This window comes from Pseudoliparis swirei, chromosome 13, assembly GCF_029220125.1.
Source record: "Pseudoliparis swirei isolate HS2019 ecotype Mariana Trench chromosome 13, NWPU_hadal_v1, whole genome shotgun sequence".
Lineage (NCBI taxonomy): Eukaryota > Metazoa > Chordata > Actinopteri > Perciformes > Liparidae > Pseudoliparis > Pseudoliparis swirei.
Window position 1 is genome coordinate 8,112,959 of NC_079400.1, and position 19,037 is coordinate 8,131,995.

General features: G+C 43.7%; 1 protein-coding gene across 1 annotated transcript in view; it reads left to right on the plus strand.

The window, feature by feature from the left end:
• LOC130203551 (glutamate receptor ionotropic, NMDA 2C-like) overlaps nt 1-19,037 on the plus strand; it is a 48,225-nt gene that overhangs the window by 22,491 nt on the left and 6,697 nt on the right. The window contains exons 8-12 of the mRNA XM_056429841.1: nt 4,062-4,273; nt 9,129-9,297; nt 14,307-14,460; nt 14,906-15,031; nt 17,173-17,402. Of these exons, the coding sequence (XP_056285816.1) occupies nt 4,062-4,273; nt 9,129-9,297; nt 14,307-14,460; nt 14,906-15,031; nt 17,173-17,402 (891 nt within the window). The remainder of the gene's footprint in view (nt 1-4,061; nt 4,274-9,128; nt 9,298-14,306; nt 14,461-14,905; nt 15,032-17,172; nt 17,403-19,037) is intronic.

The window sequence follows — 19,037 nt, forward strand, 5'->3', positions numbered from 1 at the left end:
TAGAGGGAGATGCATGATGGACTCAGGCTTCAGGGCTTATGGGGAACTGGCTCAGGAGAATCCTCAGGAGTGACCGTCAGCACCTGTTGGCCGCGTCATGTCTGGTTCTGATCTCTATTGTTATCCGTTTGTGTTCTTCCCGTATCTATGAAGGCCAAATATTGATGAGAAGATGTCATATTGACCTCCTGGGAAAAACACTGACCTCCATATTGGTGACCTCTTTCAACCGTTCCCGGATTACTTATTACCGTAAACATTTGATGAAGTTCTGGATTTTTTCCAAGATCACAAAGCAGGTTTATAGACATGAAGAGTAATGATATAATCTTAAAGAGTATGTGACACTGAACCAAAGCACACATGTGTGTCATATGTACTGATGATGACTGAGGAGGAGATTCATGGCAATCAGGCGTTAAGGGTTTTGAAGTCTCTCCTTTGGTTACAGGCGACCCCCGACCCGAGGTTTACCTTCAAAACATGTCTGGCCCTCTGATTGGTCAACGCTATTCAGCATGCTCGACATCTGGAGTCTCTGCTTTGCACTGCGAGCCTCTCGGGTTGCATCTTTGAACCGTTCACACGTGGAGCTCCAGCACCGAGTTGCAAGTGCACACGGCATCTGGCTGGATGCAGCAAGAGTACGCCTGTCGGGGTCGAGATCTCACCATGTATTTTACAAAAAGCAGATTAGAAATCAATTGATCTCTCAATAACTCGAAGATCACCAATAAATTATATTTGAAGGTTGAAGTGTTGGCGGAAATTCAAATCAATGTTTTGCGTCTGTGTGTTTCCTGTTGAAGCCATTTCCTTCTCTTACTCCTGATTCATTGTCACACACACACACACACACACACTTTTCAATGCTGGAGGGTATATCGAAAAAGTGCGACTAAACAGAGACCTGAACGTAATCTCGCAGCTACAGTTGAACTCATTTATTTCTGGCCTGGAAAGACCAACCTACTTTATCAATGTCACCTCCTGGCTGCTGTGTATGTATGTGTGTGTGTGTGTGTATGAACATAGACATGTAATTGTGCTGAAGTGGAGGTTTTGGTTTGTGTGTGTGTGTGGATCTCACCGCTCGTGGAGCCAACACTTCACCCATTCATCACGTCCTCGTGTGCAGGTGAAGCTGCAGCTGTGTTGTTCAAACACCGTCTTTAAAAACAAACGTCTAAAATCGGTGAATCCTCTTCTTCACATCTCCCCCGTATACGCATTCTTCCACTCCTCTTCGCGTGGTGCGACAGGTTTTAGTGAACTTGCTATGTTCAAGAGTTTAACTCAGCGTTGTTGCTCGGCTGTTTGTGGCTCCTCGGTGACATGTGGGCGGGAGAGACTCACATCGCTGTGGGCCCCTCTTCTACCGATGTGTCTCTCTTCTAGTTTCTCTCACCTTTACTCTTCCACTTGTTGAATTAGCACAGTGAATAAAAAGATATAAAGATGTAAAGGTTTGTTTTGAGACATTTTTCCTGTTTAAATGTGAGAGTCCAGGGAACATGGGAGTGTGGATAGTGTTTGAGTATAGAACAAATTAAATGTACATGAAGGGTGTGAAGACGTGGAGATATTAAGCCAGGGCCACTTCCTGTGTGAGCAGCAGGGTGCGGCGAGGAACCTCTTGCTATTCATGTTGGCGCCTGTGTTAACAGATTAGAGAAAACACGCTTCACAGCCAAAATAGACAAGAAAGACCTTCTGACATTAACATGCAACATCAATACAGTTTGTCTATATGTGTAAAACACGCCGCAGACGTGAAACAAGCTATTTATTCATTTCTTAACTCAAGGCTTTCTTTCTGAAATAGTTTCAGGACAATTGGTAAATGCAGACGACCTGCTTTTAATACTGGATTATTGTTATTTATGAATGGGCACACGCGCTTCTTGACCATTTTCTCAATTCAAAATATATTACATTTATAATGAAATTAAACCTTCTGGCCGTGATGAAAGGCAAACTTCATGGCGAAAGATAGGCGGGCAGCACAGACAACATGGCTGAGGAGATCAGAGCGAGATACCATCCACAATTGGAGATGTATCCCTTTTCAACAAATCACTTCATATTCAGCGCAACAATACAAATGGCTTTTTCTGTGTTTTTGCTGCGATGTCGTCTGAAGTGTTTTTCAGCTTGCAGACTGACTCTGCTGTTCTGACTTAAGTGGAGAGCTCATTCTGTCACAGAGAAGAGCGTTCGGTAATGACTCCCCTGCAGCGCCCCGGAGGCCAGAGACAGAGTTTCTAACCGGATGCGAGCAGCCACGGGAAACGAGAGAGGACCGGAGGGTCATTCTGGATGAGCTGCACAGGTCTGACGAGAAGAAAAGAGCCTCGTCACACTCTGGATTTCTCCAATTGTTAATTAGGAGCCAGTCCCCGCTCTCTGCACAGCAGGAGATCTGAATAACCCTCCAATGAACTCAAAATAATTCATCTTCAATTAATTGGGGGAAAGGGACTAAGTAACAAAGAACGAGGGATTGATATCCTCGTTCTCACACACACACAACGGGTAACACACTTTCACAAAACGCCATGGATTCATCCTCCTCAATAAAGTCAATGTCTGTTATTTTAGTGCCTGATATCTTGACGATACTCTTTCCTGAGCCTCCAACACAGATTTCTTTTCTCCTTCACATTCGCTATCTGAGTGGTTCACACTTTTCGGCTACGTTCAGACTGCAGGCCAAAGTGACCCGAATCCAACTATTTTGAGCAAATGTGACTCATCTTTTCTTTTCTTTTTTCATAAGAGAGAGAGGGAATTAGTCACGTTGAATCTGAGCTTTTCAGATCCGATTTGGGCCTTTTTCATTGGACCAGATACATAAAGAGTAAAAAAGTAAATGTCTTTGATTTTTAACATCCAGAGCCCCACAGTGTGCTTTTACCCAATATGGAATAATCAATAACAGCTTTGGCACCTCCCCAACAGAGTGAGAATGACAGAGCTTCTGCTTCAGATCCTCCATGACGGGACGAGACTTCCCATTCAAGACAGATTGAAACGACTTCACAACTGGCTTCTCAGCATTTCTGTCATTCACAGATGGTGCAGAGAAACAAATCACCGTCTTGCACATCCCACTGTACCTTCACACACAGTTGTGATTCATCCATGTATGACGAAGGAGGAACGTTAGTCTGAGCGTATGAAAAAACGGTTTGATTAAAGCTGAGAAGGAGTTTCACAGGCAGTAAGTCAGCGCTGGCGGAGCTGAGCACAGCTCATTAGGTGGAGCTGATATGACAAACAGTCCTGAGAGGGTTTCACTGAGTTTAGTGCCGACACCGACGGGATTATTCATCGTGCAAAGTGACATCGTACAGCTTCCCGGTACAAAGTTGCTCCTTCTGATATTGAAAAACACAATTTACTGCTGATTTGTGACCACGTTTAATATTTTATGTTTCCTTTATTAAAGGAGCAACGGTTCGCTCAAGCCGTGGGTGGAGTTATTCAGAAGGGGGCAGGTTTGGGAGGGGGGGATATGCTAATGAGCAACATGTGACATGGTAAGGGGAGCCACATTTGATTGGCTTGTTGAACTTCAATGTTTTCTGATCTGGGCAGACCACCAAAACGGGGTATGTCGGCACTCTAGAAACCCAAATGTGTATTTATTTATAGATTCCAAAAGTTCTACAAAAGCCAATATTTTAAACAAACAAAGACATAAAAACACGGATAATAAATGGCACAAATTGCTTGAACAGATCCTATTTATGAACAGTGACACAGATTGAAAGCTACACATTCTGGGATGTATTATTAATGTCATGCAGTCAGTTTTCTCTTTGTTTTATAGTCTGGCTTTGTGTCTTCATAATGTCTGACTCAAACACTCTCCTCATTCATGCATTAATGAACTCTACTCCTCTTTCATCTTTAAATCCTCTTCCTCAAGGTCAGCACATGCAAATTTCCTTTTTTTTTAAAATAGTGAAATCGCAAATAATTCATCATGTGAAGCTCGAAGCCGAGATCCAAACACGGTGACGCTCACGCTTCGGTCTCTGGCTTTCCCCCCTCAGGTCGGTACGTACGCTCGAGGGATCCTCCAGGTTCGCTACCCAGTCTGGCCTCGCTACGGCAGCTTCCTGGAGCAAGTGTCCGATGACCGCCACCTGACCGTGGCCACGCTGGAGGAGCATCCCTTCGTCATGGTGGAGCACGTGGACCCGGGCACCGGCACGTGTGTCCGCAACACGGTGCCCTGCCGGCGCCAGTCCAATCGCACAGAGAGGTGCACGCAACCACACACACACAGCTGCTTACATCGGCACAATGCGTGAGACACGTAAAACACACACACCGTGGGGCTGTCAAGCACACAAATATGGCGTTGAATGTTGGTCAAGTTCATCATTCTGGTTACTTATTGGCAGATTTCAACTCCAGGTCCATACTTGAGCCTTGGTTGCAATCTATACAATCATACAGTATGTTGGCTTCCTGACTTCACATAACACACTTTATTACATATCTCAAGGTGAAGTTTACCTTTGAGTTGAGAGCATTCAAACATTTCAAACTAGAACGGGCACTCGGTAGAGCGCATACCTTCGCATATCACAAGATTGGGCATTGCATTATGAACATTTTGGCATTAGTTGCATGCCAATTGGATACAAATTGACCGTGCTATGGTAAAAAGAAGATTTTGACCTTTCCATGACCTTTGACCCGATTGATCCCAAAATCTAATCAAATGGTCCCCGGATAATAACCAAACATCCCACCAAATTTCATGCGATTCAAGAAGATTTTGACCTTTTCATGACCTTGACCTTGACCTTTGACCCGATCGATCCCAAAATCTAATCAAATGGTCCCCGGATAATAACCAATCATCCCACCAAATTTCCTGCGATTCGGTTTAATACTTTTTGAGTTAGGCGAATAACACGCATACAAATAAATACGCGGCGATCAAAACACAACCTTCCGCATTTTCAATGCGAAGGCAATGAAACCCCATCCTACACGCAGACATCTGCCCCCTCCCGCTCTGATCCTCTGCCCCAGTTTTATTGTGACACTGCAAACCTCCACACTTCATTAAACGCAGAGTAATTGTGTGCGCTGAGTGTCTACGCACTTTAAAAACACACCTCCGGTGTCAAACACTGAGCGCAGCGTGGCAGAAAACAGCCATTTACCAGCTATTACCTGCGACTACCTCGCCGCTGCTTATCAGGAATGCGTAATGTCTTCATTATGTTCAAACGCACATAATAGAAGCACAAGTCTGGCATGAATGTAATTGCACTCTGTCAAACAAACACTTTGGCTTCATTGTTTCCGCTGGAGCGCAGGAACAAAACATATGATACAAATACAACCGAACGGGGAACGTGATCCTCATTTCAAATCTGTGACGGCCTTTCTGGAATCACGCCGAAATGAGGAGCGTCTGTCTTTTGAGACGATAAATGTGAGCTCATTGCTCTAATTCAAGGTTGGATTGCGCCTTCGTGCGCTGGAGGCAATCTGTTTCGGATTTCACAATTTGGGATTTGTGCCTGAGATCTCTGGTTGTTGGCGTCGGATGTGAATCGTCTCCGAGTTTCGGATTGACGGTTGTTTTTAAGTGCACTTATTTATCCAGGAGGCTTTCTTTACTTTCTTTTTGTGAATATTATCACTGATTATTTTCCATCAATAATTTGTACCTGGACTTATGGGAAGTAAACGCAGAGTAACCCCCCAAAGATCTTCATGTTTACAGCTCTTTTGCATTTGAAATTCGGTTCTATGCAAATTCCGTTTGAGACAAAGTGTGATGCATAAACCCTGAGGTGGCCAACGTGTTTCTGATTATCGACATATTATTGTTGATCTGCGAAGATATATTCATTGATAATTTACAACAATAATGATTTGGGATGTATCTATTGAGAACAAATCACGGTTTATTCCCAATTGTTTCCCTTGACGGCAGCTCACGGTGACAAAGGAAAGGATTCCCAGACACAACAGTCTGAATTATGACCAGAAGAGTCGTGCTCTCATTCATGCATGATAAATAGATCCTTGGAAGGAGCAGAGGACGCACACATTGTTCTGCATACCAAAAGATCACAAGAACAGACACAACTTGTGCTGCAACTTTAATACAGCACAGCACACCTCACTGCACTGATTTAGTCATTTATTTAAGGGTTCACCTCAACCTTTACGGCTGCTCTCTGCGCTCTGGAGTTTTTCTTTTTCTAACGTAGTCCTCGCTGAAGGAGCGAGTGTCCATTCTGCTTTGTTGTTCTCCTGCACACGGATCACCCGAGAGTAGAACCCTGCCAAAGCTACCGCCGGCTCACTTTGCCACTTCATGATCATGTTGAACAATCTAATATTTAGAAGAACGTTTGGTCGCTGCCTCAAATGTTCAAACTAAATTAATTAAATCAAAATGATTTCAGCGGCACATGCTAAATGTATCCATGCTCCTTAAGTTCCTTTAATTATGACTTTTTAATTTTTTTTAATTGAATTCTCTTGACTTTCGGGGGTTTTGCTTCCTCACCTCCGTTTATCCATCTCCAACTATCAGAGTTACTTACTTCTCCGCAACAAATTCAACAGCCCAAAACCCTAATAAGAAGAAGACGGGCAGACGATGCGGGTCACGCAAAAAAAAACTCGGGCGACAGACGGTCGGCCTGGTGTGTGTGCCTTTACCCAGCAAGCCTCACATGTTGCCTCCCCCATCACCAGCGTTGAATCATTTGAGATGTAATGTCTTACATGCACGGATTGATCACCTTTTAATCACCCAAACAACGGAAAACAAACAATTCCTCCAGTAAATGTCATGTTCGCCTCAGGGATTCCACATGTAACTGTGTGTGTGTGTGTGTGTGTCAGTATGCGTTATGAGTTGGCCAATGCTGGCGCGTTAATTATAGCGAGAGATATGTAGCGGCTGCTGTTGGGTGCAGTGGCACATTGATTGCCAGTAAAGAAGATTAATCTGTCCAACATGGGTCATCTGTCATATCATGGGACAATGTTATCCCACCCGACCGTCTTTCTGTTTCTCTTTCACCCGTTCTCTCAGGCTGGCATGTCCCATTTGGACAATAACCAACAAACAAAGGGAAGAGAGAGGGATAGAGGGAGAGAGGGCTGTGCTACATAAATCAGTTAATCTTGCTGTGTGGTCTGAGCAGCTTCCCCGCTGAGCAGATGTTTAGCGTGATTAGGACTTTTTTGTCTTGCTCATTAAAAAAATCCTTTCTTTGGACAGATGATGGCCTCCTTAGCCAGAACGCTGAGCCTACCTCTCTGTGCCGATTAAGAGCAGAAGTCTTACTTTAAAGAGCCTCAGTTAATAGTCTAGTATGTTGTATAGTAGCACACTGTTCAGTGGCCAGATGCTGAAGTCGTTAATTAGACAACTAGTTGTTGATTTTTACAGAAAATGTGCTATTTCAACTCCTATTAGAAAATAAATAAACTTTCTTGATTATTAAATTTTTCTTCAATTGAATTTGTCCTGCTCTGTTATTTTATTGTATATATATTGTGTATATTTTCATTGTCATCCTAAATATTAATATGTGATGTCATGAATAGGATACATCTGGTTCAACATATTTAGGGTACGGGTACTAAAAGAATTCAATTGTGAGGGTGGATTTTGGAAGGTGAAGCCACAGTTCTCCACGTTGACCTCCAGTGTAACTTCCTGTCTTTGACATCCCTCAGGTCTCATTACTGTAAATCATCATGGAATTCGGCGGGACGGCGTTCCCGTTCACGTCGCCTGTTTCCTTCATCAATCTTACATGATCAGTGGCGGTTATTTCAATTTCCTCCTCCTCCTCCTCCTCCTCCTCCTCCATCTGTCCTCTTTTGCTCTTGCCCTCCTTTCTCTGCAAACTGAAGCCGCCGCCCTGTCGGGCCTCGTCTGGTTGTTTCCTGTCTGCCGTTCACCGGAGGATCCCTCCTCTCTCCGGTTTAACTCCCTCGTGGGGCTTCGCTCGACGCTGCGCTAGTTTCGGGGAATTTTATGAAGTAGACGCGACACAACACAACTGCTGCTAATCCTCCAAGGACACTGAGCTACACGCATGCTTTTACTTGCATGTGTGTGTGTGACGGAGTAAAACGGACCAATTTAAGCTTGTGTGTGTGTGTATTGTTAGTTGAGTCTGTATCATGACAACAGGTGGCCAGCTCAAGCTGCATTTAATTAACGCAGCGTTTATCAGAGCTATTGACTCCTGTGAAAGAAGCCCGCCTTTCGAAAACACTTTAAATGCGTCTGAAATTAACTCTTACTCTGTTGAAAATATTCAGCCGGAATGTTAATTCCTCGCTTGACTCAATTTCACTCAATGTCTCCATCATGTATTCACTCACATGCTCCTATGCCAACTCATTGGCATGCTGAGGTTATCTCAATTACACACACACACACACACACACACACACACACACACACACACACACACACACACACACACACACACACACACACACACACACACTGTAAGTCTCCACACTGGCAGCTCTTTTTTTAAGTTTAAGTTTATCCTTTTCAATCCGTCTGCTTTTAACTTGATCCACTGTTGCTCTCACTGTGTCTTTAATAATGTTTATGATGTTACTTTGTTCACCTTCTCCTGTACTTCTGTATCTTTTCTTCTCCACCCCATTAAGCAGCGAGGCCACAGAGTGGAAGTGAGTATCTCTCACACACTACACACCTTAATGACCTTTGATTAGAGGCCATCGCAGTCCCTTAAGCATCCACTGTGGGCTCTGTCCCCCTGTGTGTGTGTGTGTGTGTGTGTGTGTGTGTGTGTGTGTGTGTGTGTGTGTTTTGGCGTCTCCTCCATCTCCATCGACAACTTGTTAAAAGTCATTGATTTTAGCTAATGAACCAGCCATCTCCTGCCCTTCACATCACGGCTGGAGACAATGGTCGCTGTCAGAATGAGAGGCAGTGACTATTTAGCAGCCGCTCTCTGAAACGAAGCAGAACAACAGCTTTAGTCTGAGAAGCTAAAGATGGTCCCGGCTGCCTGAGAGAGGTTTTTGATCACAAGACGGTAAAAAAACTGTTTGCGTGACTTTTTCTCCCCCCGTGACAGTACGATGGGCCACCCGGACTCCTACACCAAGCTGTGCTGCAAGGGCTTCTGCATAGACATCCTGAAGAAACTGTCCCGCACCATCAAGTTCTCCTATGACCTCTACCTCGTCACCAACGGAAAACACGGCAAGCTGGTCCGCGGGACTTGGAACGGCATGATTGGGGAGGTGAGACTGAGGGCTGAGTTATTTAAAGGAGGATAAGTCCCTGAAAGCAGCAGCTGGTGCAGCTGGATCGGTTGCCCAGTGGCCATCGACAGACAATTATTAGAGCAAAGTGTTTAAAAATGTTCATCAACAGGCCTGCGTAGCTTTGGGCTACGATGCGCCCTAATTACACTCAAGAGAAACATCGGGACATGCTGACACATAGTTTAAAGAACACTGGTGGTAAATACTTTTTATTCAATTCAATTCAGTTTATTTGTATAGCCCAATTTCACAAATTACAAATTTGTCTCGGAGTGCTTTACAATCTGTACACATAGACATCCCTGCCCCAAAACCTCACATCGGACCAGGAAAAACTCCCAAATAACCCTTCAGGGGAAGAAAAAGGGAAGAAACCTGGAGGAGAGCAACAGAGGAGGATCCCTCTCCTAGGATGGACAGATGCAATAGATGTAATGTGTACAGAAGGACAGATTTAGAGTTAAAATACATTCAATGAATATGACAGAGTGTATGAATAGTTCATAGTAGGCATATTCCACGATGGAGACCTCCACGATCCATCAGGCAGATGGCGGTGGGGAGGAGGGAGGGAGTCTCAACAGGACAGTGGCGTAAATCATGAGCAGGAATTCCGACCACCCAGATCCATCAGGCAGATAGGATCTATGCCGTCTCCATAGGGTCCGATGACCCATGAGCGTAAAAGTCAAAAGGACTTCGGGAGAAAGCAGAGTTAGTAACGTGTGATTGAGAGATGAAAATTCATCCTTAAGGAGAGAAAAAGAGGAGATAGGTACTCAGTGCATCCTAAAACGTCCCCGGCAGCTATAAGCCTAGCAGCATATCAAGGGCTGGACCAGGGCAAACCTGATTCAGCCCTAACTATAAGCTCTGTCAAGAGGAAGGTCTTAAGTCTACTCTTAAACGAGGTGACTGTGTCTGCCTCCCGGACTGAAATTGGAAGCTGGTTCCATAAAGAGGAGCTTGATAACTAAAGGCTCTGGCTCCCATTCTACTTTTAAGACTCTAGGAACTACAAGTAGTCCGCATTTAGTGAGCGTAGCTCTCTAGTGAGCAAATATGGCGACAAGCTCCTTAAGATATGATGGAGCATCACCAATCAAGGCTTTGTAGGTTAAGAGAAGAATTTTAAAAGTGATTCTTGATTTTACTGGGAGCCAGTGCAGAGCAGCTAGTGCAGGAGTGATGTGATCTCTTTTCTTAGTTTTAGTGAGAACACGAGCTGCAGCATTCTGGATCAACTGGAGGGACCTAAGAGATTTATTAGAGCAGCCTGCTAATAAGGAGTTGCAGTAATCCAGTCTCGAAGTAGCGAGCAGCGAGAACCATTTTCTGCATCTTTTGAGACAAGATGTGCCTGATTTTTGAAATATTACGTAGATGAAAGAATGCAGTCCTTGAGATTTGCTTTACGTGGAGTTAAAGGACAAGTCGATCAAAGATAACGGCAAGATTCTTTACAGTGGTGTTGGATGCCAGGGCAATGCCGTCTAGAATCCACATCACCAGATAATTGATCTCTGAGGTGCTCAGGGCGATTTAAATTACTTCGTTTGTCTGAGTTTAACATCAAGAAGTTGCAGGTCATCCATGTTTTATGTCTTTAAGACATGCTTGAATTTTACAGAGTTGGTTGCTCTCCTCTGGTTTTATCGATAAATATAGTTGAGTGTCATCTGCATAACAATGAAAGTTTATGGAGTGTTTCCTGATAATATTGCCCAAAGGAAGCATGTATAAGGTAAATAAAATTGGTCCAAGCACAGAACCTTGTGGAACTCCGTGATTAACGTTGGTGGTTACTAATCGAGGCGTCATCGTTTACTAATACAAACTGAGATCGATCTGATAAATAGGATTTAAACCAAATTAGTGCCGTGCCTGAAATGCCAATCGACTGCTCCAATCTCTGTAACAGGATGTCATGGTCAATGGTGTCGAATGCAGCACTAAGGTCTAACAAGACCAGGACAGAGAGGAGTCCTTTATCTGCTGCCATTAAGAGGTCATTTGTAATTTTCACCAGTGCCGCTCTGTGCTGTGGTGTTTTCTAAATCCTGATTGAAATTTCTCAAATAAACTATTATGATGTAGAAAGTCGACAACTGATTTTGCGACCACTTTCTCAAGGATCTTGGAGAGGAAGGGAGGGTTAGATCGGTCTGTAGTTAGCCAATACTCTGGATCCAGAGGGGCTTCTTCAGGAGAGGTTTAATAACAGCCACCTTGAAGGAGTGTGGTATGTGGCCTGTTAGCAGAGACACATTGATAATATCTAATAGAGAGCCGCCAATTAAAGGCAAACGCCTTAAGCAGCCTCGTCGGGGGGGGGGGGGAAGAGAGAGGTGTGTGTGTTAAAAGAAACTGCTGAAAATAATTGGTCACGGTTGATAGGAGAAAATCCTCAAATATACACCAGGGCATACAGCGGTTTCCAAGGCCATTCCTTTGAAAACAATTGGCACTGGTTATGGGCAAGAGATTATTAATCTTGTCCTAATAGTTAAAATCTTTTCATTAAAGAAGTTCATAAAGTCATTACCACTAAGGTTTATAGGAATGCTCGGCTCCACAGAGCTGTGACTCTGTCAGCCTGGCTACAGTGCTGAAGAGAAACCTGGGGTTGTTTTTATTTTCTATTATTGATGAGTAATAGGCTGCTCTGGCATTACGGAGGGCCTTCTTATATGTTTTAAGACTATCTAGATTAGTTGAACGCCATATGCGTTCAAGCTTTCGCTGACTTTGCTTCAGTTTTGGGTCTGAGGGTTATACCAGGAGCAAACCTCCTCTTCCTCACTGTCTTCTTCTTCAGAGGGCTATCGGGTCAGTGTCATTCTCAGAGAGCCTATGGCACTGTCAACAAGATGATCAATCTGGGACGGACTAAAGTTAGACCAGGAGTCCTCTGTTATATTGAGACGTGGTATCAATCAAATACAGAAGGAATCGCTTTTTAAATTTAGCTACAGCACTATCAGTTAGACATCTAGTGTAGAAACTTTTGACTAACGGAGTACACCGGTAGTATAAATTCAAAAGTTATGAGGTTGTGGTCTGACAGAAGAGGATTCTGTGGGAAGGCGTTCAAATGCTCAATGTCAGCGCCATAAAAGGAAAGAGATCAAGCGTGTGGCCAAAGCTGTGAGTGGGTTTCTGTACTCTCTCTGAGTGGGAAGGCGTTCAAATGCTCAATGTCAACGCCATAAGTAGAAACAAAGATCAGTGTGGAAAAAGCTGTGAGTGAGTTTCTTTCTCTCTCTCTGAAAGCCAATCCCAACAAGGAGATGAATGCAGCACTAAGGCAATCATTATCAACATCCACATGGATATTAAAATCTCCAACAATAATAACTTTATCGGTTTTAAGAACCAAACTTGATATAAATTCTGAGAATTCAGATATAAACTCTGAATATGGACCTGGTGTTTTCCAGGTTGGATGTGAAAGACTAAGAACAAGGCTTTCAAATGAGGTGTAGTGTAATTTTGGTTGAGGATTACCGTTCAGGTATTTAACCCTCCGGTTACCTTAGGGTCAATTTGATCCCATTCAATGTTTAACCCTCCTGTTACCTTAGGGTCAATTTGACCCCATTCAATGTTTAACCCTCCTGTTACCTTTATATTTACTGACATATTTTACCCTCGGGGTCAATTTGACCCCAGCAATTAAAACCTCCAGAAAATTATTAGAATTAATATTGTTTTCCAAGTTTAAGTGTGAGGTACTTTATGTTTGTTTGTTGACTACCTAAATAGCCCTTTAAATATATAAAAAAGTTGATATTTCTTATATGTTTGACACAGTGAAAAACAGCCTGGGGTCAAATTGACCCGAAAGAACACCGACATTAAACATTGAATGGGGTCAAATTGACCCTAAAGGTAACAGGAGGGTAAAGTAAAATAATCCTGTTGAGGTCAATAAAAACTTTAAATAAATATATATCATTAAAGATGACCGTTTTAAAAGATACCTGATGTAGCCATGGATGTAGCATTAATGTAGTAAAAATCACTCGACAAAGTAAGTAAGACATAACTTAATTTTTTTTATTAGTTGGTCATAAAACTGTAAAGACATCACTGACATATTATCACATACTATGACATAAAACAATGTATTTCTTCATTTGTAATGCACTGTGTTATGAAGATTTAAGAAGACGGTTTTTCTACTTGGGTTCCTGAAGAGTCAACGTTGTTATGATACCAGGTTTCCAGTAACAGTCATATTTCCTCAGCCTGTCTCACGTTTTAATTGGAAAACATGAAGTCGTTGGTACCGCTGTGGTCGTCGTCCGCATTGTGGTTCAGTTTTGAGGATGGCAGTAATGAAGCACAGTGACACTAGCCTTGCATGGCCGAGAGATTTTCTTTGATGGGTTTTTATTTAGGTCAATGGCGTGAAGCCATGGACACACACACACACATGGAGCGATCACGTACTTTTCTCCCTCACACCAACCACATCAAACACGGCCGAATCTGAAGTGAAACGCCCCGAACAGGTGTTCCTCAGGAGAGCCTTTATGCTTGTGTTTCTGTGCCTGCAGGCGCTTGGCTGTGTGTGAATATGTGTGTGTGTGTGTATATGTGTGTGGGTGCTATATTTACAAAAACCCATTTCACTCTGCAAGCTTGGGAGTGAGCACTCCCGAGATCGCCATGTTCTCACTCTCTGGTTGCTCGGATGTGACGACAAATATGTTTCACATCTCTGCAGCGGCCGTCGTTCGGGCCGTGTCCTAGATGCCATGTTGTGTGTGTTCGGATTGCTCTTGAAATTCAGAATTTGGCGGCATGTCGTTTGGGACACTGTGAAATTGTGATAAAATATACTCAATTGGTCCTTTTTTTCAGTAATACAGTCACAAAATAATGAATAAATCCAGTAAAGCGTGTTTCCACGCCGCTGACCGCAGTGTCGAGGGTTCTCTCCAGTACTTCATTATGCGCGCCTGTCTTTTCTCTCTCAGGTCGTGTACAGACGAGCCGACATGGCCATCGGCTCGCTCACCATCAACGAGGAGCGTTCGGAAATCATCGACTTCTCCGTGCCGTTCGTCGAGACGGGCATCAGCGTCATGGTTGCCCGTAGCAACGGGACCGTTTCCCCATCGGCCTTTCTTGGTGAGAAGAAAGCAGAATCCTGCTGGATCCATTTGTCAGTTCAAACCGGTCACAACATTCATTATTCTGGAGTTTGATGTACAATACGTTTCAGCCATCTTCTTCGCAGCTTTCTCCCAGGACGGCCTACTTTCACGAGTTCTGTCTCTGCGGACGCTCCACGAAACTTCCCATTAGGCTTTTATCCTGCTGATAACTGAAGCATAACAACTAAATCGCCTTATGTACCGCACACACTCACCTAAATCCCTTTTTACAAACCCTAAACAAGAAGATTCTGCACAAAATCCTTGACAGTGTATTTCTGTTTTCTCATTTTCTCATCTTGCTATCCCCCTGCCACATGTGGTGACCCCATCACAGGCTGAGGTTTAGAAGGAGGAAGTACAAAAGAGACTTACTTTAATCCTTCATGTTGGTTCCTTCACTTCTCCTCCTCCTCTAGAGCCCTACAGCCCAGCAGTTTGGGTGATGATGTTTGTGATGTGCCTGACCGTGGTGGCCATTACAGTCTTTGTGTTTGAATTCCTCAGTCCAGTCGGCTACAACCGCAGCCTGGTCAGCGCCAAGAGTAAGTCTTTTTTATTTTTATGCTTGATATTTTATGTAGGTATTTTTTACAGAAATACAACCTTCAAAAGAAAGAATGCATAATAATAAAACCTAAAAATAAATAAGAATAAAGTAAAAATGAACCATGAAGCAAAAGTAAGTTTTAAACCTCTTTGTTTCACTTATATTGTTAGAATGTATTTCTCCTATGAGTACAGTCGGTGATTAGAGGAGTGAACAATTACTACAGAGGTTAACAAACAAAGTAAAGTCCATATTGATCCCACAGTTTCCCCAAGTATATCATATATTTTTTTAATTAGCATTTTACAAAGCCTGCACGCTGCACCGGTAAGAGTTCCTGAACGGGATTTCCCGGTGAGAGGGCTCATCAATCCCACGATGCAGCGCTGACAGGGCGCGCCTCGTCCCAGGGTCCGAAAGGTCATTTTACCGTTTGAATTAGCATTCGCCGTCGCGCTAATCGAAGTGTGATTGATGAAGACGCCGCCCATGACCAACGGCGGCACAGAACAACGGGGACGCGGCTAAAGGCTGGAAGCGAGCAGAAAGGCTCGAGAGGGCTCATAATGAACTGTTGACATGTTTTTTACATGGTGAAACAAATATGACTTAAAGTAAAAAATCAACAGATTGTCAACACATCAATGGCAAAAGTTGTAGATTTAAAGGTTTGTTCCACCAAATTAAAATCAACATATGTTTTGATTCACGTCTAGAGGTGTCTAGCCATGAAGATATTATCACATTATATTTCTGCTCCAATTTACTACTTCATGGAAACAATTGTCAACATTTCCAAACCAGCTAATAATTGTATAACGGCATATATTTACTTTTTATTGAAAAAGACCACTAGTAGCTCGGATGCAAGTAAGAAGGAAATATTATTCTACCGTTTCAGATCTGGCGGGTCAACAGAACATCTTATTCAGGCAGATTTTGACTTTGTTTCTGTCACGGGTCGCATCACGGACAGCGAGGGGCGAGAGCTCATGTGCAGAGGAACAAAGAGGACTCGGTGTGGATAAGAAAAAACACTCTTTACTGAGGAAAAAAGGCTCCACAAAACAACAAGGTCCAAAAAGGGGTAGGACGAAAATCGGAGGTCAGGGCAGGCGGGCAGGGTCAGAACAGGGCGGTCAGAAATGCAAACTACTCTAGAGAGCAACACAAGGCACAGGGGAGACAGATTAAAGACGACAAACCAGCCAGAGACGAGGTAAAGACTGGCACAATATATAGGGGGGAAAACAGGTGTACGACATGAGAACAGCTGTACGACATGACAGTAACGAGACGAGAGTGGCTGAGGGCAGGTGCAGGGAATGAAACAATCAAGGACACACAGAGGAGACAATGAGGAGAGGAGACACAGAGGAGAGTCTTACAGTTTCTGCTTTCATACAGACGGTCATCACAGGTTTCTTTCCACCTTGACGGTGATTGTTCCCTGACTTTAGCGATACGTGACCCAACCAAACCGTAACCATAGCTGTGTTAGACAAGAACACTTCTTATTCCTACAACGTCGACTAGTTCTGAAAGCATTGACTGCCGATGTGGGAGTATTCACTGGACGTCTCCCACTACTTTGAGGACATGTTTGCAGTCCATCTTGGTTTTTGCAACAACACTGAGTAAAACATGCAAAGCTAAATGTTCCAACTAATTTTCACAAACTGAAAACACAGAAACTTTAAGACCTGAAAGTTGAGAAGGCCCTGACGATGTCCCGCCAGTGGGTAAAGAAAAACAAATTAAAACTGATCATGCTACCTGGATTGTGCAGAGAAACTGAATTATTGTTTCTTGGGAGTGAATTCTTTTTAAAGGAAATTTCTGAAACTCCATCCACCTGCTTCGTATTCAAGTTGGACGTTTAAAATCGTAGCGATCCCAAAACCGGGGCGAATAGACCCAAACTACTAGAATGTCTGGATACCACTAGAACATGAACAAAATGTCGAAGAAAAACGTAAGACTTACTCCTTGAGCACGACTCTGTCTTATTTAGGATTCTTGAGGCCAGTTATGTAAATAAATTCCTCTCCAGAGCCCCCTCTCTTCTCTCTGTGGGCTAAAAACATCTCCATGTTGAACTGTGAGCCTGACACCCTCATCCCTCTGTCTCCTCAGCTCCCGGTGGTCCAACATTCACCATCGGGAAGTCAGTGTGGCTGCTGTGGGGAATTGTCTTCAACAACTCTGTCCCCATTGAAAACCCCAAAGGAACGACCAGTAAGATCATGGTCCTGGTCTGGGCCTTCTTCGCTGTCATCTTCCTGGCCTCTTACACGGCCAACCTGGCAGCCTTCATGATCCAGGAGCAATACATCGACACGGTGTCCGGGCTCTCCGACAAGAAGGTAAGAGACTGAATAAACAACACCAGGATGATTGCGGGCCGGCGCGGCGATTGAAAGTCCACGCAGACTTCGAGAGAGCAGGCTGTCTTTGTGGAGCTGTCCTTGAATCCAGCTCCATCACCTCTTCTTTTCTCTGCTCATCCACTAATAGAGCATGAATGGAAGAGACACAAAAGCTCGGTCCTTTTCCGATCAGTGGGGAGTCCCGTGGCATGAATGGCTGATCAATTACTGCCTTCTGTCAAAACAGATGGTGTCTGAGTCTCCACTAGTCCCATGTAGACTCGGTCAGTCTATCGATATTCCCCCGGTGCCGTCTCCATCTCTCTTCAAGCTCACACTGGTACAAAACAAAGATCGGCAAATGTCAAGCGATTAAAAACAAAGAGGCACAGAGGAAAAACAACACCCGCAGACTTCTTCTACCACTTAAATATGTTGCGCGCGGACACACACACACACACACACGCACTGAGCCTGGAAACGGGTCCACAGAGAAGCTTTACAAGGAGGCGTATCCTTCTTCAGAGATAGCGAACAACAACTCCAGCAGTGCCACTTCATTGATCTGTTGTTGTGTCAGCTGACTAATAATGAACTTTAAGCAGATGCCTCATGGCCCACAGCTTTCGGGCCTCATGTAAATGACCCCGCAACAACACAACCTCAGCTGCCCTGCAGTCTGAGATCCTGCTCGACAGGATTCGGACGGTTTTAGGTCGCAGGCCGTCCGGGTATTGTATTAAACTTGACTCGTTGACGCTTACTTTTGATCGAATGGCTGATAAAAAAATCCTAAAAAGGGGAGTAGAGCATCTCAACTGAAGCCATTGCAGCTGGAGAGTGATTACATTCACACACATACACTCACCCACTCACGTTGGGATTGGCCCATCCATTTGCGCTCGGCATAAAAGGTCAAAGCTGAACAGATCTTTCCTGTTTACAGTCCAGTTGAGCTCTGAGAGACGTATTTCTGCTTCGTCCTGCATTAATGCGTCGGCTCGCAAAATGTGAACTTCGATCGGGGACAAATTGAACTGGATTAGGATCATCTGATTTAAACTGATGTGTGCTGACTGAAGTCAGATGTACTCACCTTGGAGGTGAGCTGAATGGTGTTCATTCAAACGGCGTGGAGTTTGGCTGATGATTAAATCAGTCGTGAAAAAATAAATGGTATGACTCTAAACTGGATTTCAATTAACTGAGTAGTCCCTCGTCCTCTTTATTCCTCTCATTTATTCACCCTGGTTCCCTTTTTGCTCTTCTGTTTGCCTTTTTCCTTTCTGTATACCTTTTACTTTCTCCTTGCATGTCCTCTTAACTCCTCTTTTCTTTCTTCCTCCATGTTCTCCTCTCCTCCCTTCCTTTCATTCTCCTCTTTTATCTTATTTCTTTTCTTATACCCCTTTATTTCCTCTTTTGTACTTGTATATGTCTTCCTTTCCTTTTGTTTACTTCCCTTTCCTCCCATCTTATCTCCTTTCTTCTTTCCTCTCCTTTCCCCTTTTCTACTCTCCTCTTACCCGTTTCTTTTCCTTTCCTCTCCTCTTACTTCTTTCCTTACATTTCCTCTCCTCTGTTCTCATTCTCTATCTTCTTTCCTTCCTTCTCATTATCCTCTATTTTCCT